Raw genomic sequence first — 26943 nt, forward strand, 5'->3', positions numbered from 1 at the left:
TTATGATTAATAAATAAGCTAGCACTGATCCCTGTGACACACCATTGATTTATAGATCGCCAATCTGAAATGCAATAGAGAATTTGAGCACATCAAAAGTATCTATCCCAATTTATTTGATGTACACCGGAAAACTTAAGATGAATGGAGCCTAGTTTAGCTACACATTTGACAAGCTAATAATATCACATCTGTCATATAGATAATCCAAATTTGTTCATTTTGGCAATTGAGTGTGATTAATGTTTATTATTGCAAGGTTGACTGTGCAAAGTCATATTTCTTTATTAACAAGTTGAGACTTCGAAGATGATGAAATGTGTTCACATTTAAGTTCTCCCTCCAATTTCTTTCTTCAATTGGAAATTAATATGCCGTTTATAGACAGTTCCTGTTTTGATTGGGGAATATTTAACTTGAAGCAGGCAAAGTAACCAGTTTTTCCTTCCAAAAAGAGAAAAAAAAAACCCATTTTGATGTTTAACCATGAAATGGTGCACATTTCATCTGGGCTGATGGTTGATTTACTGATTAGTTGACTTTGAAATCCATTATCAGACTTCTGCCAGCAATGTTTCACTGTCGTACATTGGATGTTATTCGTGAACTTATAAATGTTCATTTTAACCAAAATTTGTTTCTGAATAATTATTAGGGGGAAAAAAGCAAGACTGATCAAAAAATACAATATCGTGGAGAGAGCTCACTATCAGTGCAATCTTCATCTTCACAATACACAGGAAAAAGAAAAATTGTAAGTTTTTCCCACAATTACCATTATCAGTCAATCAAATGTCCCTAGGAATGTCCCTGAATTTGTCCATAATATGTGAATCTGAAGTATATTTTGGCACTGAACTCTTTGCAGTGCAATACAGTGAAATGAAAGGTAGAATCATGGAACAATTCAGCACAGAAAAAAGGTAATCAACACAATCTGTCGATGGTGACTCAGATGTAAAGTAGTTTAAATGGCGCTGCTTATGGCCAAATGTTTCTTGTAATCTTCATAAATTCTAAGAGCGGAATTAGGTCATTCGGCTAATCAAGTCTACACCGCCATTCATTCGTGGCTGATCTATCTTTCCCTCTCAACCCCAATCTCCTGCCTTCACCTTGTAACCCCCGACACCCTTGCTAATTAAAGGGCCTGTCCCACTTGGCCGTCGTTTGTGCGTAATTTACGCAACATCATTTACGCATCACGACGCGGGCGTCGTGACTCGCACGTGATGCGCGCATGGTGCGCGATGACATAGGCAGTGACGCGCGGCGCCACAGGATTTTGTGATGTACAAAATCTTTGCGCGCCATCTGCGTAACGCGCAAATGATGGCCAAGTGGGACAGGCCCTTAAGAATCTGTGATTCTGTGCCTTAAAAATATCCATTGACGACCTCCACAGCTGTCTGTGGCAATGAATTCCACAGATTCATCACCCTCTGACTGAAGAAATTCCTTCTCATCTTCTCTCTAAAGGTACATCCTTTTGTTCTGAGGCTATCGCCTCTGGTCATAGACTCTCACTAGTGGAAACATCCTCTCCACATTCACTCTATCTAGGCCTTTCACTATTTGGTAAGTTTCAATGAGGTGACCCCTCATCCTTCTGAACTCCAGCGAGTACAGACCCAGTGCTGTCAAACGCTCATCATATGTTAAGCCAATCATTCTCGTAAACCTTCTCTGGACCCTCTCAAATGCCAGCACATCCTTCCTCAGATATGGGGTCCAAAACTGCTCACAATGCTCCAAATGTTGGCTGACCAGTACCTCAGCATTACATCCCTGTTTTTGTATTGGAGCCCCCTCGAAATAGCATTGCATTCACATTCCTTATTACAGATTCAACTTGCAAATTACTTTTTGGAAATCCTTCACCAGTACTATTTAATAGTAAGATTAAACTAGAACTTACCAGTTTGAAGTTTGATCTGTATTTTATGAGGAGTTACGATGAGGGATTACGTGAAGAGCCCCGCCAGGACGCATGCGTGTCATTCTTCAAAGCAGCGGTGTGAAATCACAGATAACTGTAATGACTAAACATAGTAAGATTAGAGAAGAGATACCAGTTAAGTCTATGACCAGGGTGGGAGCGGAGGGCACGTAATCCTTCATCGTAACTCCTCATAAAATACAGATCAAACTTCAAACTGGTAAGTTCTCCTTTAATCTTACTATTTTACTTCGGAGTCACGTGAGTGACTACGTGAAGATTTTAAAGCTCTGTGATTTCATGCCGTGGAAACGAGTCCATGTATCACGTCTGCCTTGACTGTGGGAGGAATTGTGTTAACATAATTTGGACATGAATTCGACATTGAAATCATAAAAAATGTTAACACAAATTTATAACCCCTTTTTATGGGTTTAAATTGATTTACAGAACTTAAATTGTTTCTGCAAACGTTCCAGGTTTCATTACTGGTTTATTATAAAATAATTGGAATGTTTTCCCCTCCAGACCATCCTGCTGCCTTGAGGATTTGGTCCATTGGTACATCCAACTGTATCGCTGCCAATGTAGCTGCAGCCCTGGTGGAAAGAGATTTTTTTAAATTAGTATCCACCCCAGCCTGTGTTAGCACCTGTTTCAGCCATCTTGAGATGGTCTGGACCGTCACTCTTGGTGTGGTTGCTAGTGGCTGACCAAAATGTGCCTTTTCATTGCCTCTTAGGATATTCTTTTTCTCCATGTATAACGACAGATGTCTTATTATACACAGACGGTCATCTGTTGGGTATGACCTAATTGTATATTGAGGCCTGCTGATCCCTTTTCTGTTCTGCTTACTATCTCATAAATATGAAACGTAATATTTTCTGTTGAGGAAGTCATGTTGTCCAGTCTAGTTTTTGCAGTGACTATCCTCTGTGCCGTGACCAATACCATTAGCATGACTGTTTTAATGTCAGTCTGTGTAGGGACAGAACTGTTGCTGGAGACCAATTCCTGAGCATCATCAGGATTATTCTCACATCCCATATTTGGGAGTATCTGGTTTCCCTCATAGGTTTTGTACCAGTGGGTGAGTCCCAACAGTGTAATGGTCTGTCCCCTGCCATAGGTAAGTCGATAGGGCACTTCTGGCGCAGTTGATGGCACTGTAACTGAGCCCCTCATCATAGTGGAGGCCTGCCAGATATTCCAGAACAGACGGGATGTTCATGTCTTTGATACCATGTTTGATACCACTGGGAGCCATGGTTGTGTAGGCCAATCGGGTACTACCAATACCAGATGCAGAGTCTTGTTGTATTTCCTTAATACCCGACTGATGAGGCAGGAAAGGAGGGAATGCGTAATAAACAATTCTCTCCCCCCCCCCCCCCCCCCCCCCCAATGCAGCGAAAATGCATCTGTCGCCGCTGCCCCAGGGTCTGGTACCCATGTAACATAATTTGATTACGTGATTAACTGGTGGTTAAGTTTGGATGTGAATAAATCGATATCTGGTGTTCCATATTTTGCTGTGATATCAGCAGTACTATTTTATTCAACATCCATTTGGTGTTTTCATTAAATTTGCGTGACCTGGTGTCTGCCACTGAATTTAGTCTTCCTGGTAGGTAAGTGGCTGATATCCAAATATCTCTCTGGATACACCATTGCCAATTTGTATAGCCAGATTGTCACATGATGTCGATTTGTTTCCACCCTGTGGTTAATGTGTGCTACCACGGTGGTATGGTATTGGTGGCTCCGCACCCAAGTGCACTGGCATCAGTTTGTAGTACCATGGAAGGGTTACTGACAATGATTGGATTGGAACAAGGCAAGATGTTATCTATCCACCATTTTAGTTCCATTTTAGCTTGATTGGTAGTTTCACAGATCTGTCAAAGTGACCTGCATAATTTAGAGTGCTTGTATTTTGCTCTCTATGTTTTGGTAATGTAGAGGTCCAAATTGAGTGGCTGGAAAGGCAGCCATCATTATGCCAATTACTTTAGCTACCAATCTGATGGATGGTTTGCTGATGTCAGTGAGGTTATTGCAAGCCTCTATTAAATCTCTAGCCTTTCCCTTAGGCAGAGTCACCGACATGTGAACTGAGTCAATGGTGAAACCCCAGGTAGTCCATAGTAGTGGAAGGCGTTAGTTTAGATTTAACTGGATGAAAAATGAATCCCAGTTTTCCAAATAACTTTTTTGTGGCTGTTACAGGTTGCTTGGCCAATTCCAAAGTTTTGCCCATAATGAGTATGTCATCTAAATATGCCATGACCATGTGTGTACGTTTCTGTATAAACGCAAGGGCTGGTTTCAAATTTTTTGTGAACAGCCTGGGCTGATGATAACCCATTTGGCAGTGCTTTATACTGTCAGAATTGTACCATCCAGTTGAATTTTAAGTAACATCTGTGGTCACCTCGTATAGGCACTGAATAGTAAGCATCTTTTAAATCGATGCTGGCCATTGAAGTAACCTTTGGAAATTAATTGTTAAGCAGTAACAAAGGTATCTATTTTGTCAGATCTATGATGGTGCGATGACCATCATCTTTTTTGTTTTTGATAAATATATTGGATACGAATTCTAATGGTTCGTGTTGAGTTTTCTCAATTACACCTTTTATGTGAAACCGCTTCAGTTCAGCTTGCGCTTTTGATTTTCCTTTATCAGAAGGCACGAACATTCAGTTCAGTATATGTTGAACTGGAGGGCTGTACTTGTGTATAAACTCTGTTGTATATCCCTGGATACTGCTTAAGATGTAAGTATCGGTTGTTATCATGCTCCATGCATTCAGAAAAGAGTGTAATCTCCACCCAATCTCCGTGCCCACTGTATATTGTAGGGAACCAGACCCACCTACCTCCATAGTTACCAGTGGCAGGTTTACTTTTTGTAGGTTCTTCGCTGCTGTTGTAGCGCTGGGGTCTGGATTTTCGGTTTGGTTGGCGTTGGAGGTCCCCGCATCTTCCAAGAAGGCCGGTCTGGGCCATGGCCTAAAAAGACTCATGTTTTGGGTACTGGTCCTTCGAGCTTTCACCAGTTCTGCTGGTGGGTGCGTGGGGGTGCTGGGTTCCAGTAGGTTCTCTTGTTCCTGCACCCCCTGCACACTTGTCTTTTCTTCTGCGGACCCCTCTTCCAGGTCAGCCCAGAACTGACCCGCAGTGCTCCCCTCTGATGAGGTAGAAGCACTGTGCAGCCCTTCAAGAGGTACTGCTGTGGGTTTATCATAGGGCCCACAGTGACCCGACTCCATCTCCCGGAGTCTGTCACGTTGGAGCAAAGCTCCATACACCGCTTCTTCCGGCTCCAGCGCTCTCGGGCGCTAGCCGCCCGCGGTTGTTCAAAGTCGGACTCCTCTGAGTCCACGACCTTGTTTGTTTTGTGTCTAGCCTTTCCGCCCGGCCGCGTGGATCTAGCCGGTGCGGAGGCGACATCGGGCACAGCTGATCCCACTACGGGTGATCCAAGTGCCGCTGGCTGCTGCTGGCTGCCCGCTGCTCCACGGTCCTCCTTCTCCAGCTTTGTCCTTACTGTCCTTCCGTGGAGTGGATATGGCCGGTGTGGAGGACATCCGGCACAGCTGATCCCATCTAGCCCACCAGCTTTGTCGCAGCCGGTTGGTTTCTGCACCTGCAATCAGCATGGTAAATACGAAAAAGACTGCAGCTCTTACCTGCAGGTCCAGGTTAAAATTGTTGCTACGGGTGAACGTCGCTCCACCACGTCTGCATGCCGTTATTGACTTGTCAAAAGTCAACGGCCCCATTTGAATAGTCTCCCGCCCGGCCGTGGTGTTCTGGCCAGCACGGGACCAAAAGTCGGCACAGCTCTTCCCATTACGGGAGATTAACGTGCCTTTGGCTGCTGGTGCCGGCTGCCTGCGACTCCGTGGTCTTCCCCAGCCAGCTTCACTAGCAGCACTTGTGGACACTCCTTTGTCCAGCCTCCCCTCCTGTAAAGACCCGGCGCGGGGAAACATTAGTTTTGATCCCTCTCCCGCCCGGCCCGGTGCGGGAGTGAGTCGGGAGCGAAAGTCCGGCACAGCTGTTCCCATTACGGGAGATTAGCGTGCCTTTGGCTGCTGCTGCCGGTTGCCCGCGACTCCGCGGTTCTCCCCCGCCAGCTTTCCCGCAGCCTTCATGGATCTGGTCCATGTTTCCACCTAAAAGGTGAGTGGAAGGAACGCAGAGTCTTCTTACCTGCTGTTCCCGACTTTCAAATTCTGGAACGCAGAGTCTCCTTACCTGCTGTTCCTGGCTTTCAAATTTTGCCGCTAGGGGAACGTCGTTCCCCCTTGCTGTGACTCGTTGCAATGCGTGTAGCGATATGACACGCATGCGTCCTGGCGGGGTTCTTCACGTAGTCACTCACGTGACTCCGAAGTAAAACTCTACATTTTCTATCCTTTAACCCTCATTTTATATGACAACCAATTTGTATGACAATTGGGGAAACAAAGCTGCATATGCTGGAATTAGAAAATAGTATTGCAGAATAGAATTGGAATCGGTATTATATTTTGTGACTTGTTAATTCATCGGAAATGTTTTCAGTTTTCTGGTATAATTTCCACGATAAACTGAGGATCTTTTAAAATTTAAAATTATAATCTTAATGGGGTGTTTGAATTTCGACAAAGAGCCCATAGGCATTAAAGGATTTTATCTGTGACACTAAGTTTATAATCACTGCCTAAGTATAACATGTTCTAAATTTTTGATTTCTTATTGTTTTATTTTTTTTTCTTCATTAGAGCCATGTGGAGTTTGAAACTACCACAACACTCAAGCAGTCCATAGAAGAACGGGCTATATCTTACCGGTCTAGGTTCGTATCTACTGAGGACTCAATATGCGTTTTAGGTGGTGGTTGGTAAAGGGATCTTGCAAGAAGTGCATTTGGCTTTGGACTGATGAAATTACAGGACCACACAATCTCAAGTGGCCTTTCACACTTCTTAGTGTCTTAATCTAATCTGGTTCTATAGACTATGATCCATTCTTCATCCTATTACATCATAGTCTTCTGCATATCCTTGCCAAACATCAGTTTCACTTCACCCCTAATATCTTGTATACTTTTCTGCTTTTACCACATCCTATTGCTATTGTTATCTCTGTGTCATAGTGATGACACAGCCTTGTAACAAAGCCACTTTCACAATTTTTATGGTACCTTTCATTCAGATCCTGCATTATCCTTTCCTTTTGCTTCCGTACAATCGTTTTGCTTGCTCCCAACCTTCCATAAGCCATACATGTTTAGTATTTTGTTGCATTTCCTCTGCATGCAATGACTGAAGTCTGCGATTCATGGATATCACCAGTTGCTGGGTGTCTTCTCTGGTGATGCCTTACCAGGCCTGTATGCTCGTTTTGGGGGCTAGTCCTCTTCAGTTTTCTCTTCAGCATATAAAAGGCATGATCAATTGGGTTCAGATCGGGTGATTGACTTGGCCACTCAAAAATTGACAAATTTGTAGCTGAGAAAGTCCTTGGTTGCTTTAGCAGTATGTTTGAGATCTTGCTGTAGAATGAACCGCCAACCAATGAGTTTTGAGGCATTTGTTTGAACGTGAGCAGATAGGATGTACACTATACACTTCAGAATTAATTATGCTACTATCGTCAGTAGTTATATCATCAATGAAGATATGTGAGCCAGTTCCTTCAGCAGCCACACATGCCCAGGCCATAACACCCCCACTACCGTGTTTCACAGGTGGGATGGTATACTTTTGATCTAGGGCAGTTCCTTCTCTCCTCCATACTTTGCTCTTGCCATCACTCTGATATAAGTTAATCTTCGTCTCATCTGTTCACAAGACCTTTTTCCAGAACTGTGGCTGCTCTTTTAAGTACTTCTTGGCAAACTAACCTGGCCATCCTATTTTTGCGGCTAACCAGTAGTTTGCATCTTGCAGTGTAGCCTCTGTATTTCTGCTCATGAAGTCTTCTGGAGACAGTGGTCATTGACAAATCCACTCCTGAAGAATGTTTCTGATCTGTCGGACAGATGTTTGGGGACTTTTCTTTATTATAGAGAGAATTCTTCTGTCATCAGCTGTGGAGGTCTTCCTTGGCCTGCCAGTCCCTTTGCAATTAGAAAGCTCACCAGTGCTCTCTTTCTTCTTTTTCTTCTTAATAGTGTTCCAAACAGTTGATTTTAGTAAGCCTAAGCTTTGGCTGATGCCTCTAACAGTTTTATTCTTGTTTCTCAGTCTTATAATTGCTTATTTCACTTTTATTGGCACAACTTTGGTCCTCGTGTCGAAAAACAGCAATAAAAGTTTTTAAAGGTGATGGAAAGACTGGAGGAAAGACTAGGTGCTAAGAGCTCTCTTATATCTACATTAAGGAGGCATTTAAACACACCTGAGCAATTACAAACACCTGTGAAGCCATACATGTGCCCCAAACATCATGGTGCCCTGAAATGGGGAGACTATATATAAACACAGCTGTAATTTCTATATGGTGAAACCAAAATGTATAAAAATGGTCCTTAATTTGACCACAAATTATTTTTTTCTATTACAAATCTCAAATTGTGGAGTACAGAGGCAAATAGATAAATGATGGGTCTTTGTCCCAAACATTATGGAGTGCACTGTAGGAGCAGTAGTGGACCATTTGGCTCCTGGAGTTCATCGATCATGGTTGATCTTCTACCTCAATAGCATTTTCCTGCACTATTCCTATAACCCTTGATTCCTTTAATAACCAGAAAACTATCTATGCCTGGACCTCTGCAGACTCTCCCCCCCCCCCCCCTGCATGTTACACAATTCCAAAAATTCAACAGATCTGCAGGAAGAAAATCTTATTTTTAAATCCCTTTTTGTGATATGGTGGCCTCTGACATATCTCAGCCAGGAGAAACATCCTTCCTGTATCTGACTATCAAGCTCTGAAATAATTTTGTCAGTTTCAGTGCGTTCTCCTGTCATCTTCTGAACTCCAAAGGGGTTGGGCATATTCACAAACTGCATTGAAAATTGACTGGGTAATAGGAGGCAGAGTAGTGGTGGATTGATGTTTTTCTGACTGGGTGTGTAAAACGTGGTGTACTGCAGGGATTGATGGTGGGACTTTGTCATTTGAAATTAATATAAATACTGAAGTGGTCTGATTAGCAAGTTTGCAGGCAACACAAAAATTGGTAGAGGTTGTAGATGGCAAAGAAGGTTGTCTGAAGATACAGTGGGACACAACAGTGAGGCAGAGAATAGCGGATGGAATTTTACTTTATGTAACGTAATGCACTTTGAGAGGTTAAATTCTTGTAGGACTTCTAGTGTAAATGGCAGGGAGCTGGTTATACAGAGAGAACTTGGGGTGCAATTCCATAGCTGCCTGAGAGTGTAGACACAGATGGATAGGGTGATCAATAAGGCATTTGGCATGCTTGCCTGCATAGGCAGAGGGATTGAACATTAAAGTTGTAGTTATATGAAACGTTGGTTAGATTGCACTTGGAGTACAGTTCTGGCCGACTCGCTACAGGAAGGATGGCAATAGAGAGTCCAGTAAAGATTCACGAGGATGTTGCCCAGGGTCTACAGTAATGAGGTGGTATTGCACAAGCTGAATTTATTCTCATTGGAATATAACAGGCTGAGGCATAACCCTATAGCTGTTCATAAAATTATAAGGGGCATGATTAGACTAGTTGGTCAGAATCTTACTCCTAGGGCAGGGAAGTCTAGAGCTGGAGGGCCTGAGCTTAAGGTGAGAGGAGAGAAGTTTAAAAGATATCTGAGGGGTAGGTTTCTCACACATTTCTTGTACCCTTTCTCTCATCCAGAAAAATAATTTAAAGCTCAGTGTTTGGAATGTTACTTCAGGTCTTGGGATTACTAGTAATTTAATCAATACTCGCACGGAAAACTATTTCAGCCATTTCTCACATTCCTAGTTATTATTTTTCTCTCTTCGGATAAATCAGATTTCATTTGTCTCCTATTTGCACATCTCCCGATATATCGTTGTCATATTCACGACGTGAGGAGGGCTCTGACACGGGTGAACACGAGAAAAGCTGCAGGCCCCGATGGCATCTCGGGGCGAGTACTCAAGTCCTGTGCTACGCAGCTAGCTCCAGTGCTCACTACATTATTCAACCTCTCCCTGGACAAGTCCGTGGTCCCCTGCCTGTTTCAAACAAAATCTATCATTGTACCTAAAAATGCCTCCCCAGCCTGTCTGAATGACTACCGTCCGGTGGCCCTTACCTCGGTAGTCATGAAATGCTTTGAGAGGCTGGTGAAGAAACACATCTGCGCCTTCCTCCCTCGGAACATGGACCCGTTGCAGTTCGCATACCGTCCGAACAGATCCACGGACGATGCGGTCTCCCAGATCTTGCACACCGCTCCCTCCCATCTGGACAGCCAGAAGGGGGGCTACGTGAGGATGCTGTTCATAGACTTCAGTTCTGCCTTCAACACGATAGTCCCCACCAGACTGGCCGGGAAGCTAATGGAATTGGGGCTCAACACCTCCCTGTGTGCCAGGGTCCTGGACTTTCTCACCGCCAGGCCCCAGGTAGTCAAGATGGGAGGGAATACATCGAAGTCCCTCACCCTGAGCACAGGATCGCCCCAGGGTTGCGTCCTCAGCCCCCTATTGTACTCCCTGTACACACATGACTGTGGCTAGGTTCAGCTCCAACTCAATAATTAAGTTTGCTGATGACACTGTGGTGGTGGGCCTGATCTCAGACAACGACGAGAAGGCCTACCGGGAGGAGGTGGCTGGTCTAGCACTCTGGTGCCAGGATAACAGCCTCCTCTTGAACATAAAAAAAACGAAGGAGCTGATCATGGACTTTAGGAGGGCACATCATCCGAGGACGTACACTCCATTGAGGATAAATGGGGATCCTGTGGATAGGGTGAACTGTTTTAAATATCTGGGAGTCCACATCTCCGAGGATATGACATGGGCATCACACGCCTCAGCACTCGTGAGTAAGGCAAGGCAGCGCCTTTATCACCTCAGGCAATTGAGGAAATTCAGAGTGTCTCCGAGGATCCTCCAGTGCTTCTACGCAGCGGCGGTGGAAAGCATCTTGTCCGGGAACATTACCATCTGGTTTGGGAATTGCTCTGCCAAGGACAAGAAGGCTCTGCAGAGAGTAGTGCGTTCGGCCGAACGCACTATGGGAACTTCACTCGCCCCCCTGCAGGAACTATACATCAGGAGGTGCAACTCCAGAGCCAACAATATCATGAGAGACCTCTTCCACCCCTGCAACGGACTGTTCCAGCTGCTACGGTCAGGCAAACGCCTCCGTTGCCATGCGGTGAGAACAGAGAGGTTGAGAAGGAGTTTCTTCCCAGAGGCCATTCGGACTGTAAACGCCTATCTCACCAGGGACTAACTCTACTGAACGTTTTTCCTTCCATTATTTATTATGTAAAAGAATATGTGTGTTATGATTGTGTTTATAGTTTGTTTGGTTATTTGTCTTTTTGCACAAAAGTCCGCGAGCATTGCCACTTTCATTTCACTGCACATCTCGTATGTGTATGTGACAAATAAACTTGACTTGACTTGACTATTCACCATCCCCTTTCATCTGGTTCCACTACTTTCCTCATTCAGTCTCTCCCGTTCATCCTGTCAAAAATCCTTGTCTCTTTCCCATTCCTCTTTTTCTGCAACTTAAAACATTTATTTCTATTTTTTCCTCAGTTCTGATCCCTTTACTTTGGACATAATGAATTGAAAAGTACTGTTCTTAGTCCCACTTGTGGCTGAATATAGTGCTAGAGTCAGATGTAGTGGCAAATTGAAATGACATGTTTTACTTCATTAAAAAGTTGTAAAGATAATATCAACTCCATTGGCCAATCTATTGCCATGAATCCAGAATGAAACGAGGGAGCATTAGGTAAACATTGTGACTAAGATTATTAGGATTTTTATGTTATGTTCTTTACCTAGATCACCAGATTCAAAGGAAACGCATGAATTCAATTTACAGAAATGTAAGTATTGTGCTGTTCAAAGTGCAGCTTCGATTGGGACAACTTCGTCATCTGATCATGAAAAAAGCAGATCCAAATCAAAGCAAAAGAAGAATCGGCGAGAAGAAAGTAAAAAAGAAAAGCAAAGCAGTTCACCATCTACAAAACACGCAGCTTATGCACACATCCCAGGAGAGCAGACGAGTGAATGTAAAAAATGTCAATCTTCTGAATTTTGCAAGCACTTCTTTAAATGTGAAGTAGATCTAGAGGTGCTGAAAGCAAAAATAACTGGGCCTGCATATAGAAGCTTACAAACTGATTTTCAAGACTTTGTTAGTAAATCATATTTGTTGCACGAAGCTGAAGAGGCTTGTAAGAAAGATGCAAGTAAACAATCCACAGTAGAACCTGCACAGACATCAGACAAACTCACTGCACATGATCAATTTAGACGGCTTAATAATGAATTTGAGATTAATGAACCAACAAAAAAGTCCCCAAAGTTTCAAGGTTCATCTGATTATTTCAATACAATGCAAAATTCCACAGATTCAGGAAATGTTCTAACAAACTTTGAAGAATTGGATAGTTCCATTGATAAATCTCTCCATATGAACTTGCATAAAAAGCCTAACATATCCAAGGAAGAGTTTGATGTGTGGAAGGTAACCCAATCACCCCTGAAAGCGGTCAAAAATACAGCAAATTTTAATGATGGATCAAAAGTTTTGGAATCTGGTTTTTGGGAGAAATGTAACAAAATATCGAATTGCTTGCGAGGACTCAGAAAGAAATCCAAAAATTTGGAACAGATCCGGACTGAAACCAGTATTGCAAGAACAAGTTTTAATTTGACTAATTTCTCAGAAAAACCTGGTGATTATTTGAAAGCCTTGGAGGTCGAAAAGCCAAGCACATCATTTGAAAAACTAGCAACCTCAGGATCAGTTGACAGAGAATGTACACTGTCTAAAAGGCCATCCAGTGTTTCTAAAAGCACCAATGTGGTCAAAGAAGAAACTACTAGGCAATCCCCAATCTGTCAAAAAGAAATGTCTACATTTTCAACAAGAAACTCTGAAAATGTGGCAACATTGGAAATGACAATGTATACTAAGAAGTTTCATAGCTTTAAAATTGCAACAACAAAAAATGCTACGGAAACGATGTCTCAGGCTTCATCTAAAAAGTTATTGACTTCAAGTGGTACTCGGTCTACTGGTAAATCTTCAGACAGCGGTACAAAATCTACCTCACCACCTCAGGATCTTGTATTGGTCTCACAACAGCTGGTAATGGAAGTTTACTTTCTTTATTTTGCTAAACAGACTAATATTCTGATTGTATTCGTTTTTAAATAGATAAAATAATTGTTTGCTTTATTTGTCGTAAACAAAACATTACTGTGATCCTATATACATGCCTGCTTTATTGCGATGAACTGATCTGTTAATTTGATTAGTTCTTGAATCATCCTGAACAGCAGACATTGAAACAAAGTTTAAAAATTTAAAGCATTTCTGCAGATGTCCAACTCCCAGCATCATCAAGTAAATTGTGTAAGAGGTTATGACATTAAAGTTGATAATTTGTTTAGAGCTGCTATATATTGATTTTGACTAGTTATGGAAAAAAATTAAATTCTAACAATTGTGTGAGAATGTACTCAACAAAATATTCTGAATACGAGTTCAAATTGGAAACTAAATTTCTATCTTAATCTGACATAGCAGATGAACCCCTCCTCTTGGACTCCCCTGAACAGCCTTCTACCCTCTTTAGACCGCATCACTTCTAACTGTCGGAGTGAGAGTTCTGTCAAGGAGAAGCTATATTTCACCCTCGTTAGACCTCATGTGTACAGCAATTCGTTCTTCCCCCGCACAATTAAAGCATGGAATAATCTCCACCCTACTATAGTTACCCAACCAGATGCAACTAAATTTAAAGTAGATCTTACTTCCCAATAACCCTTTCTGGCTTAAGCCCTCCCTTCACCACCTCCAGTTTAAATTCCATTTGGAATATTTTGGAGGACCAAGAAACCAAGAAACCATGAAAGGGTCTTGGCCCAAAACGTCACTTATTCCTTTTCTCCAGAGATGCTGCCTGACTCGCTGAGTTATCACAGCTTTTGTGTCTATCTTTGCTATATGGCTAGCCTGTCACATAATAGTTTTGTTGTAAAATATTTAGCAGGTCAGTCAGCATCTGTGAATTTATAAGCAGTTAATATTTTTGTAAAAAAATGATAAATCACTTAATCAATAATACCTATTGGGGAGGTCACTGAGCTGAAACTAACTTTTTCACTCTTCTTGGATACTGTCTGAATTAGAGTATTTACTCCTTTGGTTTTTAATTTTGGTAGTTCAGTTTATGCAATATCTTACTGTGGTAAGCCAATTATGTTTCAATTGTTTTTAGGATTCTCGGATAATAAGTACCGTTACCACTTTAACAAATCGTGCTGATATGGATACTGATCAAAAGGTGGGCATTGTTTTGTTTTAAGTACATGATATGGCTGGAGGCTTAGTAGGGTTTTGATTTAAAAATTAGTGGTATCATTATATTTAAGTATTATTTGATGATTTCAGTCTCTAAGTGAGCAGATCTCCACTATATTTTGGGCTTGTTGTGTAGAAAATGACCATTGTTAAAATAATCAAAATTTCTTATTTAAAGTAATTTGATAATTTCTGTATTGATTACATGGATTGTCATTAATACTAAAGAAAGCTACTATTCTTTCAATATACAATAAGTAGATATATATCTGATACTAGACTAAGTGGGACCCGTTGGGTCCCAGCATCACACAGGAGGGCTGCTCATCCAACGCAATATTCCACCTCTCCACCAATTCTAATATTGGTGGCCAGTTGGGGGGGGCTTTCTGGAGCGCTAGTATGGGTGTTGTGGGCTGAAGGGACTGGTTTCCAGAGGGCTAGTATGCAAATTGTGCGCCAAATGGATTCTTGGGCTGGCGTCTCAGTCAATCAAGCCTGTTGTGCTGGCAACTCACTCACTCACGTCTGGTGGGCTAGTAGTTGACTCACAGCTAATCCTTGAAATTCTATTTCAAACAGGGTATAAGGCCACCAAATTCAAGTGCAGTTTCTTACCACTTCTAGCAGGGTGCAAGGCCACCAAATTCAAGTGCAGTTTCATACCATTTGAAGTAGAGTGCAAAGCCACTAAAAACTGCGAGTCGTGACCTCTCCCTCCTCCATCTTGCAGAGACTGAGCCACACCCACATTTCCGGGTTTTATAACCCCCCCCCACCGGAAAAGGTGTGGCTTTCATGGAGTGATTGACAGGAGAGAGATTCTCAACATTTTTTTAAAAACTAATAACACTTTTATTTTTCATTGATGGGAAGAATTCTCTGCACCTGCTCAGCGGAGGGGGGACTGAGTAAGATGGCCAAAAATCACAGCCGTAAGTGGTAGCGTTTTAGCTAAAATCAATATACAGTGCAAACAGGAAGTGCATTTACAGTAGTGCCTTTCAAATTCAAGCCAATGCTTCACGCCACCATTTGCAGTAAGTAGTGCCTTTCAACTTCATGCCACCATTTGCAGTGTGGTGCCTTTCAACTTAATGCCGAAGCACCCAAGCTACAATTTGCAGTAAGTAGTGCCTTTCAACTTAAAGCCAAAGCACCCAAGCCACCATTTGCAGTAAGTAGTGCCTTTCAACATCAAGCCACCATTTGCAGTTAGTGCCTTTCAACTTAAAGCCATTGCACCCACGCCCCCATTTGCAGCAAGTAATGCATTTTAACTTCAAGCCATTGCACCCAAGCGACCATCTGCAGTAAGTAGTGCCTTTCAACTTCAAGTCAAAGCTCCCAAGCCACCATTTGCAGTAAGTAGTGCCTTTCAACTTCAAGCCAAAGCAACCAAGCCACCATTTGCAGTAAGTAGTGCCTTTCAACTTCATGCCACCATTTTCAGTAAGTGGTGACTTTCAACTTCAAGCCACACCCAAGCCATCATTTGCAGTAAGTGGTGTCTTTCAACTTCAAGCCACACCCAAGCCATCATTTGCAGTAAGTGGTGTCTTTCAACTTCAAGCCAAAGCAACCAAGCCACCATTTGCAGTAATAGTGCCTTTCAACTTCAAGCCAAAGCAACCAAGCCACCATTTGCAATAAGTAGTGCTTTCAACTTCAAGCCAAAGCACCCAAGCCACCATTTGCAGTAAGTAGTGCCTTTCAACTTCATGCCACCATTTGCAGTAAGTGGTGTCTTTCAACTTCAAGCCACACCCAAGCCATCATTTGCAGTAAGTGGTGTCTTTCAACTTCAAGCCACACCCAAGCCACCATTTGCAGTAAGTAGTGCCTTTCAACTTCAAGCCAAAGCAACCAAGCCACCATTTGCAGTAATAGTGCCTTTCAACTTCAAGCCAAAGCAACCAAGCCACCATTTGCAATAAGTAGTGCTTTCAACTTCAAGCCAAAGCACCCAAGCCACCATTTGCAGTAAGTAGTGCCTTTCAACTTCATGCCACCATTTGCAGTAAGTAGTGCCTTTCAACTTCATGCCACCATTTGCAGTAAGTAATGCCTTTCAACTTCAAGCCAATGCACCCACGCCCCCCCCATTTGCAGCAAGTGGTGCCTTTCAACTTCAAGCCACACTCAAGCCATCATTTGCAGGAAGTAGTGCCTTTCAACTTCAAGCCACAGTTTGCAGTAAGTAGTGCCTTTCAACTTCAAGTCAAAGCTCCCAAGCCACCATTTGCAGTAATAGTGCCTTTCAACTTCAAGCCAAAGCAACCAATCTACCATTTGCAGTAAGTATTGCCTTTCAACTTCAAGCCAAAGCAACCAAGCCACCATTTGCAGTAAGTAGTGCCTTTCAACTTCATGCCACCATTTGCAGTAAGTGGTGTCTTTCAACTTCAAGCCACACCCAAGCCACCATTTGCAGTAAGTAGTGCCTTTCAACTTCAAGCCAAAGCAACCAAGCCACCATTTGCAGTAAGTAGTGCCTTTCAACTTCATGCCACCATTTGCAGTAAGTAATGCCTTTCAATTTCAAGACACACCCAAGCCAAGCCAACCAGAGAGAGGGGGGGGGGTTTGAGATGTTGCTTTTTGGCTCTGCACTTTTATTATAATTCTGAAATTGCCTGGTCCAGTTAAAAAGGTTTGGTCAACAGACCCTCCCAAACACTTATCCTCTCCCAACCTTGCCTTGTCATTTCAACCAAATTAAATGAGATTATGCACAAATAAATCAATATTTAATGCTGTTCTATTTCGGCATTAAAAAGCTCCATTATGGTTTATAACTGGCTACAACTTTAAATACATAGCGGAGACGGGCTCCAATCTGCCACTCTGGTATCTACACTAATTTCAATTCTTTGCATTGTATGCAATCCAGTAAAATTATATTATCCAAGTGCAAGAGTGCAATGACTAGTTACAGAATAGTAGTTTACACTGAAGAAGTACACAAAGAGTTGCCATGTTTACAGCAGATTTTATATCTTTCAAGTTTCAAAGTTCTTAAAACATATTTAATCTTATCTTGGCCTTAAACCCCCATTGCTCTGGCAGTGGCACTGGGTCGGTGTTGCCAGGGTTGGTCTGGCCAGACGATGCTGTCCATATCCTCGACCGAAAGAGGGTTAAAGAAAGAGGATTAGGCAGCAGATTCTAAAGGAAATTAAATAAGTTCTTGGAAAAAATAAATGACAGGGCTATGTAGAAAGAGCAAGGATGCAGGACACAATGGATGCTTCCAATAAAGATCTATCATATGAATGATCCCTATATCAGGCTGAATCCCTTTACTGAAGAAGGGTCTCGACCCGAAAGGTCGCCCATTCCTTCTCTCCAGAGAATGCTGCCTGTCCTGCTGAACTACTCCAGCATTTTGTGTCAACCTTCGATTTAAACCAGCATCTGCAGTTCTTTCCTACACATTGAATCCTTTTACTATTGAGCCTATTTCCAATTCAACTATTTTCTCAATATGTAGCAATAGCTACTTGAGTTTTTGATTTGGCACAAATTTATTAGCAAAGTTTACAAAAACTTACTGTGAAATTAGTGATGATCTGAAGTTACCTAGTAACCCTATTATTACACTTAGAATAGTAATCATGTTCTAAATTCTTTTTTATGTTTGAAGCTTCATGTATTATTTTTATTTAAATTAAATAACGGTGTCCAAGGTAATTATATAAGGCTTCAAGTTAAGTCAAGTTTATTGTCATGTACAAATGCGGTGAGGTACAAGAAAATCTTGCTTGAAAGCAGCATCACATAGCAAAGACTCGGATACACACAAAAACATCAATCATACAGAAATCACACATAAATTGTACGTGACAGTGAAAATAAATGGACTGTGCAAAAAAAAAAGTCTTTAGTGCAAACACAATTAGAAAACAAGGGTTATGTATGTCAATTCAAAAACCTGATGGTTGTAGGGTAGTAGCTGCTCCAGAAATAGGAGTTGTGCAACTTCAGGCTTCTGTACCTCCTGGCCGATGATACAGGTGGTAGAGGTGTTTGACATGCCATTTTCGTGATTACATCTATGTGCTTGGCCCAGGGCAGGTTGGCTGAGATGTTAACTCCCAGGAGTCTGAATAGGACATGGGCCGGATAATGGGATCCCTCCCTGATGATAAATACCACCTTTTTGAGGCTGCATCTCATGTCGATGCTTTTCATGATGGGGACGGTTGTACCTGTGCTGAGTCCACCACTTGCTGCAGCAATCCTGAATATTAACTTTGCTGTACCAGGCAGCAATACAACCAGTCAGGATACTTTCTACAATGCATCTGTAGAAGCTTGTTAGAATATTCAGTGACAGGCTAACTCTCCTTTATTTGTGATTACATCTGTGTGCTTTGCCCAGGTTGTCCTAGACATTAACTCCCAGGAATTTGAAGCTGCTGACTCTCGCCACCACTGACCCACCAATGAAAACTGGCGCAGGGTCTCCCGACTTCCCCATTGTGAAGTCAACGATTAGTTCCATGGTTTTGTTGGTGTTGAGCAACATTGTTGTTGCGGCACCACTTGTCTCGGTGTTCTGTCTCTCGTACGCTATCACACCTCCTGTAATTTAGCCAACAACTGTGGTGTTGATGGCTAGTTTTATAGATGGTTTTGCAACTGTGATCAGCCACATAGTCATGGGTGTAAAGAAAGTAGAGTAAAGGGGTAAACACACTGCAGATCACTAAGCACACAGCCCTGAGGTGCACTTGTGTTAATGGTCAATGAGTTGGAGATGGTGTTACCGATCTGCAATGATTTGAGGTCTGCTGATGAGGAAGTCGAGGATCGAGTTTGAAAGGGAGGTACAGAAGTCCGAGTCTTGTGCTGGGTGATGAATTTGGAAGGGATGATCGTGACGAACGCCGAATTATATTCGATTGTCAGCAGCGTGCTATGTGTTCATGTTATCCAGATGGTTCCAAGCAGAATGAAAGCCAGTGGGTTGGCATCTGCTTCTGGCCTGCTGGTGGCAATGAACAAATTGAAGCAGATCCAAGTCTTTTCTGAAGCAGGTATTGATTGCACCTTAATCAGTCTCATGAAGCATTCCATTATGGTGGGTGACTACTGGACAGTAGGCATTGAAGTAGTGCACCATGCTCTCCTTGGCACCAGTATGATAGATGCATTTTTGAAGCACATGGGATTCTCGGACCATCAAAACGAAAGATTGAAGGTGCCCTTAAATACTCTAGCCACTTGGCCAGCACAGGTCTTCAGCACTGAGCTAGGTATGACAGCTTGGCCAGACGTTTTGTATGGAATTACCCTCTTGAAGGATGCACTGATGTCAGCCTCCGTGAATGAGATTACAAGGTTGTTGGGCTGTGGGGACTTGGATAGCTGGGTCATTGTTCTCCCTTTCAAAGCATGTATAAAGGGCATTGAGCTCATCTGGAAATAATGCACCATTGCCACTTACGCTACATGGTTTCATTGTCACATGTGGGTCTGTGACTCTGGCTCAGTCCAAAATTCTCTCTTCGTGCTCCCAATGTCCTTCAGGAAATTGCACCTGGACATCTTGTATGAATCTGGATCGTCAGTCCTAAATAGCCCTAATCAGATTACAAATGTTGGGGAAGACTTGAAATGTTGTGTAGGTACACATTCATGCATGATCATTGATGATGGTGGCATATTCATTCGAGTCAGGACAGTTGTCACCAGTGCAAAATTGCATCATAAACTGAGTACTATGAGATCATTTGTAAAAATAAGTTCTCTGAAAATGATATTTGTATGATTTTAAAATTGTAAATTCAATTTTAGTTTAGAAGAAAGTAAATGTTAATTTAACAAAGCATGTAGTTCCATGTGAAAGGGTAAAATTATTCTTGAAGAATTTGCTACATCACACCAAATGAAAAGTAATATAAGTCAGCGGTTCTATTCAGGGTGCCTTGGAAATGTTTGCCTCATCTGGGGCTTCTCAAAAGGAAAAGGTCTTCAGTTGTGATGTATGGCCATCTTTTTCATAATGGACATCAAGATAAATTGATTAAGATTATATTTGTTCAAAAAATAATCCTAGGAGGTAAGTTCACCAGTTTTCATCATTTCGTGTGAAGATTTTTTTGGAATCACTAATATTTAATTCCCAGTATGTGGAGGAAAGAACTGCAGATGCTGGTTTAAATCGAAGGTAGACACAAAATGCTGGAGTAACTCAGCGGGACAGGCAGCATCTCCGGAGAGAAGGAATGGGTGACGTTTCGGGTCGGGTCTGATCCGATCCCTTCTCTCCAGAGATGCTGCCTGTCCTGCTCAGTTACTCCAGCATTTTGTGTCTACCTTCAATCTTTAATTCCCTTTGCTTATTTCCTGAAATGTGAGAAATTAACGCTCAAAATCATTCATGCCTCCTTTGTTTTGATTTTAAACTGCATTTTCATCTTCTGTGATTCTGGTAACCATTCTAATGCAAACTTATTTGGTTGTTCAGTCTTTTTTAAATGGGTCAATAATTTATTTCATAGATTTTAAAAGTAAATGGAAAACAAGTCGTGCAGGAAAAAAATGTATACATAATTGAAACTCCTTTTAATATTTTGATTTTAAGGAAGTATGTTTAGATGTATGTGTCATCTAAAATATCAGATTATAATATATCATGGGTTTCTCACCAATAATTCTTATTTTGGATATAAGCTATCAACCTCTTTTTTTTTTTTTTTTAAGTAACAAAAACACCAATCATTCCATATTTTAATAACTGAATTCCTGTCCAAATGTCACATGTTTGTCATTTTCATATGAATTTATCCCGATCCACGTGCAACACTAAAAATAATTTGATTTTCCTTTAAAGATGGAGACAGCGGAAGCGCTACAAACAGCTCGGCATGAAAAGGTCTTGGAGGTGGAACTGGGACAGAGCTATGGGGAACTGACGAGCATGGAGATAGACCCCCCACAGGAAGTAAAAATATCCTTGTGTGAGTTATATTTTCAATTAATTATTTTTCCATCTCTACCCTTATCCACCTTTTACTGGAATGATGTTTGTATTGAAGACCATTCTCCTTCTAAATAACCTTTCATTCTAAATTACTTCCCCATAAAATAAAATACATCCTCATACTAATTGACTGGGCTTTTTGTAGTATTTCTGAGCCTACAGTCATGTTGACCAACATTGCGCTGAAAGCAGTAGAAAATCTCTTGTGATTTGCTTTTCTGGATGAAATTTGCTATTGGAGCAGATCATCTATGAATAATTGGGTGTCAACAAGACCATTCAAGAAATTATGCCCACTAGGTTAATATTTTTTTAATTGGAGTCTCATAGTCCCAGTTCCTGGTGTTTACTTGTATCCCCAATGTTAATAATTGGGTAGATTGAAAATTCCATTCCAAATTAGAGGTTTGCATTTTTTTTAGATTATCGTATCAGGCCTATGCTTGATAAAGTGCTCACTTTAAATGGGACTTCATTTCATGCTGGTTGTTTGCAGGGCAGTGTATAATCTTGGAGAATATATATTTTTTAAAGCAAAATGAGAACTGAAATATTATGTGCATGCTGCAATTGTTCGGATTTACAATTGTCTCAGTTACAATACCTAATTTTAATTCATTTTTGAATCATGTTTTTGATTATCCAGCTGAAGTAATTTCCCAGCCTGACATTCTCCTTGTGCTTGACACCAACATCTTTATCAGTCACCTTAACCTTATTGTAAATTTGAAGGACCATGGAGTATCAGGTTAGTAAATACTAATTCTTAGTGAACATGTATGAGAATAAAACCTGGTGTCTGGTATTTTACAGCAATGGAAATGTAAATCTTTTGTTAAGATTAAGGAACTCTTGATCTGAAGCATCAACATTAGATCTGTTTTTATTTAAAGGCATTTATGTAGATTTCCTGGGAAAAGTAAATGGTTAGTGCAATTTGTAATTTTCATGCAGGTTTTCATCAAAGGTAGATAATACAATTACGTAATTTTAATTAATTTTAACATCTATATAATTAAAAGTCTCATCTTGACCACTTCCTATCTGTGCTGTATATTGATTTTAGAAAAAAACGCTATCCTGTATCACTGTGATTTTTGGCCATTTTTACTCAGTCCTCCTCTGCTGAGCAGGCACCGAGGATTTTTCCCATCGATTAAAAATAAAAGAGTTATGCGTGTTTTAAAAAAACCTTGATCAGCTGATTGGTCCTCTTGCCTGTCAATCACCGTGATGAAGGTAACGCCCCTTCCTGGGGGGGGGGGCAGGACTATAAAACCCTAGATGCCTGGACGTAAGTCAGTTACTGTGCAAGATCGCAAGAGAGAGGCCACGATGAATCAACTGAACTGTCTGCAATGTATTTGCAATAAATGATTTGTAGCCCTTAATGACATTGCAATGAGTTGTTTGGCACGCCCTGTGCTTGAGACTGCAATGGAAAAGGGAAGTGAAATGACAATGCCATGAGTTGTTTAGCCCACCCTGTGCTTGAGACTGCAATGCAAAAGGGAAGTAAAATGACAATGCCATGAATTGTTTGACTTGCCCTGTGCTTGAGACTGCAATGCAAAATGGTAGTGAAATGACAATGCCATGAGTTGTTTGGCCCACTCTGTGCTTGAGACTGCAATGCAAAATGGAAGTGAAATGACAATGCCATGAATTGTTTGGCCCGCCCAATGGAAGTGAAATAACAATGCCATGAGTTGTTTGGCCCGCCCTGTGCTTGAGACTGCAATGCAAAATGGAAGTGAAATGACAATGCCATGAGTTATTTAGCCCGCCCTGTACTTGAGACTGCAAGGCAAAAGGGAAGTGAAATGACATTGTCATGAGTTGTGAGGCCTGCCCTGTGCTTGAGACTGCAATGGAAAATGGAAATTAAATGACAATGCCATGAGTTGTTTGGGCCGCCCTGTGCTTGAGACTACAATGCGAAATGGAAATGAAATGAAATGAGTTGTTTGGCCTGCCCTGTGCTTGAAATGGAAATGCAAAATGGAAATGGAAATGAAATGAAATGAGTTGTTTGGCCTGCCTGAAACCACTAATTTCAGCCCACAAGGCCCCTATTAGCCGAGAAACCAGTCCCTTTTGCCCCAAATTAACCCAGGACGAGCATTTTGGCATAAAAGGCCCGTGCCAGGTCAAAAAAGTCCAGAAAAAGTGCTCAGATTTCATTCAGATTTTTTTTAAGACCCTTCGGCCCATCAGGCCTGTACTAGCCCAGGAGGAGTCCCTTCGGCCCATCAGTAAGTATTCCTCCTGCAGGTATTAAACCTCACCCCAATATTTTTCTCCCTCCCTTCATTGGCTCCCTGTGAGATCCTGGCCAGGATAGACTTTCCTCCTTCATTGGTGATCTGCAGAAAAAGATGAAAAATTTCTAAAATTGATTCTCCACCCTCTCCCCCTTCTCTCTCAGTCTCTCATCTGTTTTGGGAAGAATTTCTGGCAGTTTCTGAGCTGGCAGCCCACCAGGCCTGAGTGACTGAGCTGCCAGCCCACCAGGCCTGAGTGACTGAGCTGCCAGCCCAAGAATCCATTCGGCCCACAATATCCATATTAGCCCTCTGGAAACCAGTCCCTTTGGCCCACAGCACCCATACTAGTGCTCCAGAATCCCCCTCCCCCACTGGTCACCAATATTGGAATTGGTGGAGAGGTGGAATATTGCGTTGGGGGACCAGCCCTCCTGTGTGAACATGGGACCCAACGGGTCCCACTTAGTCTAGTATATAATAAATATCTGAATTCTCAATTAGATTTTGTTCAGATCTAATGGCATATATTTTCCACATTTACATTTTCTTTTAGTAATAGCATTTAATATCGAGAAAAAGTTGCATGTTTGAAAATAATTTTGTTGGTCATCAACCTGTGTTTTGTGATTGAAATAATGATGCTTGATATACAATAGATAATTTCATTTTAAGTTCTGGTTGTGGCTATGATGACTTACACACTCAAAGATAGAGTAGCCAAAGGGTTCTGGAGAATGTATTGGGTTGGGATACTGCTTCAGACAGATTATGGTGGAAGGGGAGAAAGCTGGGAGAAAGGAGGGACAGGACAAAAAGTCTGTAGAAGGGTCCTGACCCAAAACATCACCTATCCGCCGGAGATGCTACCTGACCCACTGAGTTACTACAACATTTTGTGTCTATGGGGCAGGACAAAGCCTGCCTAGTGATAGATGGATACCGGTGAGGGGGATTTTGATAGGTAAATAGTTGGACAACGGGCAGAGAAGAAAAGATTAAAGGTGTGAGGTAGGATAGAAGAGGGGTTAATTGTGAAGCCAGAAAAAGGAATGTGGGTGGGGTAAAATTTGATACTGGAGAATTCAATATTCACACCATTTGGTCGGAAGCGATCCAAACATAATATGAGATGCTATTCCTCCAGCTTGCCTGTGGCTTGTCTGGGAACGGAGGAGGTCTAGGACAGAAATGTCAGTATGGGAAGAGGAGTTAAAATGGATATTAATGAAATCCATTTAATTAAAATAATTATCTTATTTAATATAATTAACTCATAAAATCATTTAACTAAAATGAGTTTAAAATCCCTCCCCCCTCTCTTCCCTGTGCCCCACATGGACGTGGTCCTGTTTTGCCCCTCCCCATCCCCTTCCAACTACATTCCTTCTTCTGGCTTCACAATTCACAACTCTTCCATCTGTCACACCATGTATTTTCATTTCTTGCCTTTGTCCAATCATCTGCCTATTAAAACCCCTGTTATCTGTATCCACCTATCACTTGCCAGTCTTTGTCCTGCCCCTTCTCCCTTCCAGATTTCCCCACCACAATCATGCTGAGAAAGGGCTACAATCTCACATGTTCTCCTGAGATGCTGCCTGACCCTTCTAGTCACTCAGCAACTTTGTGTCTTTCTTTTCTCCTCTACCTTAATATTTATTAATTATTCTCCTAAGACTTTTTGCCGTTATTCTCTGGGATAAATACAACTCCCATTGCTCCTTGTCATCATATGGATATTGGTGGGTAGTTCTAAACAAAATTATTTAAAATGATTTCCAGCATCCATGACTATTGCATATGTCTAATGTCATTGTATACTATTTGTACAATTACAGGTGTTGGATTTCCAATTTTAGTTGTCCCATGGGTAGTTCTACAGGAACTGGATTTCTTAAAGAATGAAAAAGCCTCCAGAAATGTCAATCGCAAAGCTGTACCCGCTGTACAGTTTGTTTATTCCTGCTTAAAAAGTCGCCATCCGCATGTATGGGGCCAATCCATGCAACAGGCAGGTCAAAAGTTCTGTAAGTAATATAGTATTATCATTGCAGCCCTCTATTTCAGAGATAGGCATTGATGCTTGGGATCATCAGTGAATAAGAGATAAAAAGATATTTCAAGTTTACATTGCAGTTTATTGAGGTCCGGTGTACTCGGTTATCAATCAAAGAAAACCACATTTCAAGGAAATATGTTGTTCCTTATCTTAATTTTCCTGTTTTATTTTTGTTACACCATCACTGTCCCTATTTTTATGTCACTGGTCTGTCACATTTTATGTAACATTGATTTTCTTTCAACATTCTTCGTTTTGTTCTCATTCTGAAGCATATACAGGAAGCCCTCATTTTAATGGACCCCTTTATAACGGATTTTGGTCCGACTCGCACCACTTCTCCAGTTGCTTACATCCCCGGTTTCGAAGGGCTCCCGCCCAACTCACAAGGTGCATCTGCGAGCCCTTCTTCATTCACCGCATGCTCGAGTTGAAGTGGCTGTTGTTGTGGCTCGTATTTTTGCGCCTGGGGACTTCACCGACAAGACCCGCTTGGTCACAGTGGGGCTCCCTCCCCTCTCACCAGATACTGCTTCTTCCTTCACTTTCTCCACTTGACCACCTTCTCCTTCTCCCGTTGCTCTGTCCACTCGGCCTCCCAACCGCCACCCCTCCACCGCCACCTCCTTCTCCCCTGGAATGCTCTGCCCCCAGCGGCTACAATTTGAGCCACAACAACAGCCATGTGAACCGGTGAAGAATTGCTCGCTGGTCACCAGCAGCATTGGCGCCTAGTTCTAAGATGACACAACCGAAATTGCTGGAGTATCTCAGCAGACTGAATCAGTCTGAAGAACATTCCTAAAATCACTTATCGATATTCTCCAGCGATGCAGCCTGACCCGCTGAGTTACTCCAACACTTTTGTGTATTAACTGTCATCTGCAGTTCTTTGTTTCAAGTGCATACAACTTGATAACAACTTGTTTGGTTATAACGGACACCACATCCTTCCCCCCCCCCCTCAGTATGGTCCGTTATAACAAGGGTGTACTATGTTGGTATATGGATTTGTATATGCTGGTCTTCTTCCAATACCTTGTTCAGTAGGCAATGTTAATGTGTGAACAAAGATGATGAAAAATGACAGATTAATTGAAAGTGAAGTAGAAAAGAAACAAGCCAGATTGTGTCCTTGCCTGACGTAGTTGCAGACATTTTTGAAAGAGTAAGCAC

General features: G+C 41.9%; 1 protein-coding gene across 2 annotated transcripts in view; it reads left to right on the forward strand.

The window, feature by feature from the left end:
* Positions 1 to 26943, forward strand: part of swt1 (SWT1 RNA endoribonuclease homolog) — a 101355-nt gene that overhangs the window by 14120 nt on the left and 60292 nt on the right. Inside the window, exons 3-9 of one of the 2 annotated variants that reach the window (XM_033028166.1) lie at positions 656 to 754; positions 6718 to 6791; positions 11915 to 13232; positions 14368 to 14433; positions 21292 to 21418; positions 22088 to 22189; positions 25547 to 25735. In XM_033028166.1, the coding sequence (XP_032884057.1) occupies positions 656 to 754; positions 6718 to 6791; positions 11915 to 13232; positions 14368 to 14433; positions 21292 to 21418; positions 22088 to 22189; positions 25547 to 25735 (1975 nt within the window). Of the gene's footprint in view, positions 1 to 655; positions 755 to 6717; positions 6792 to 11908; positions 13233 to 14367; positions 14434 to 21291; positions 21419 to 22087; positions 22190 to 25546; positions 25736 to 26943 lie in introns of both variants that reach the window. The other variant, XM_033028167.1, reaches the window with a different exon arrangement.

This window comes from Amblyraja radiata, chromosome 10 (genome assembly GCF_010909765.2).
Source record: "Amblyraja radiata isolate CabotCenter1 chromosome 10, sAmbRad1.1.pri, whole genome shotgun sequence".
Lineage (NCBI taxonomy): Eukaryota > Metazoa > Chordata > Chondrichthyes > Rajiformes > Rajidae > Amblyraja > Amblyraja radiata.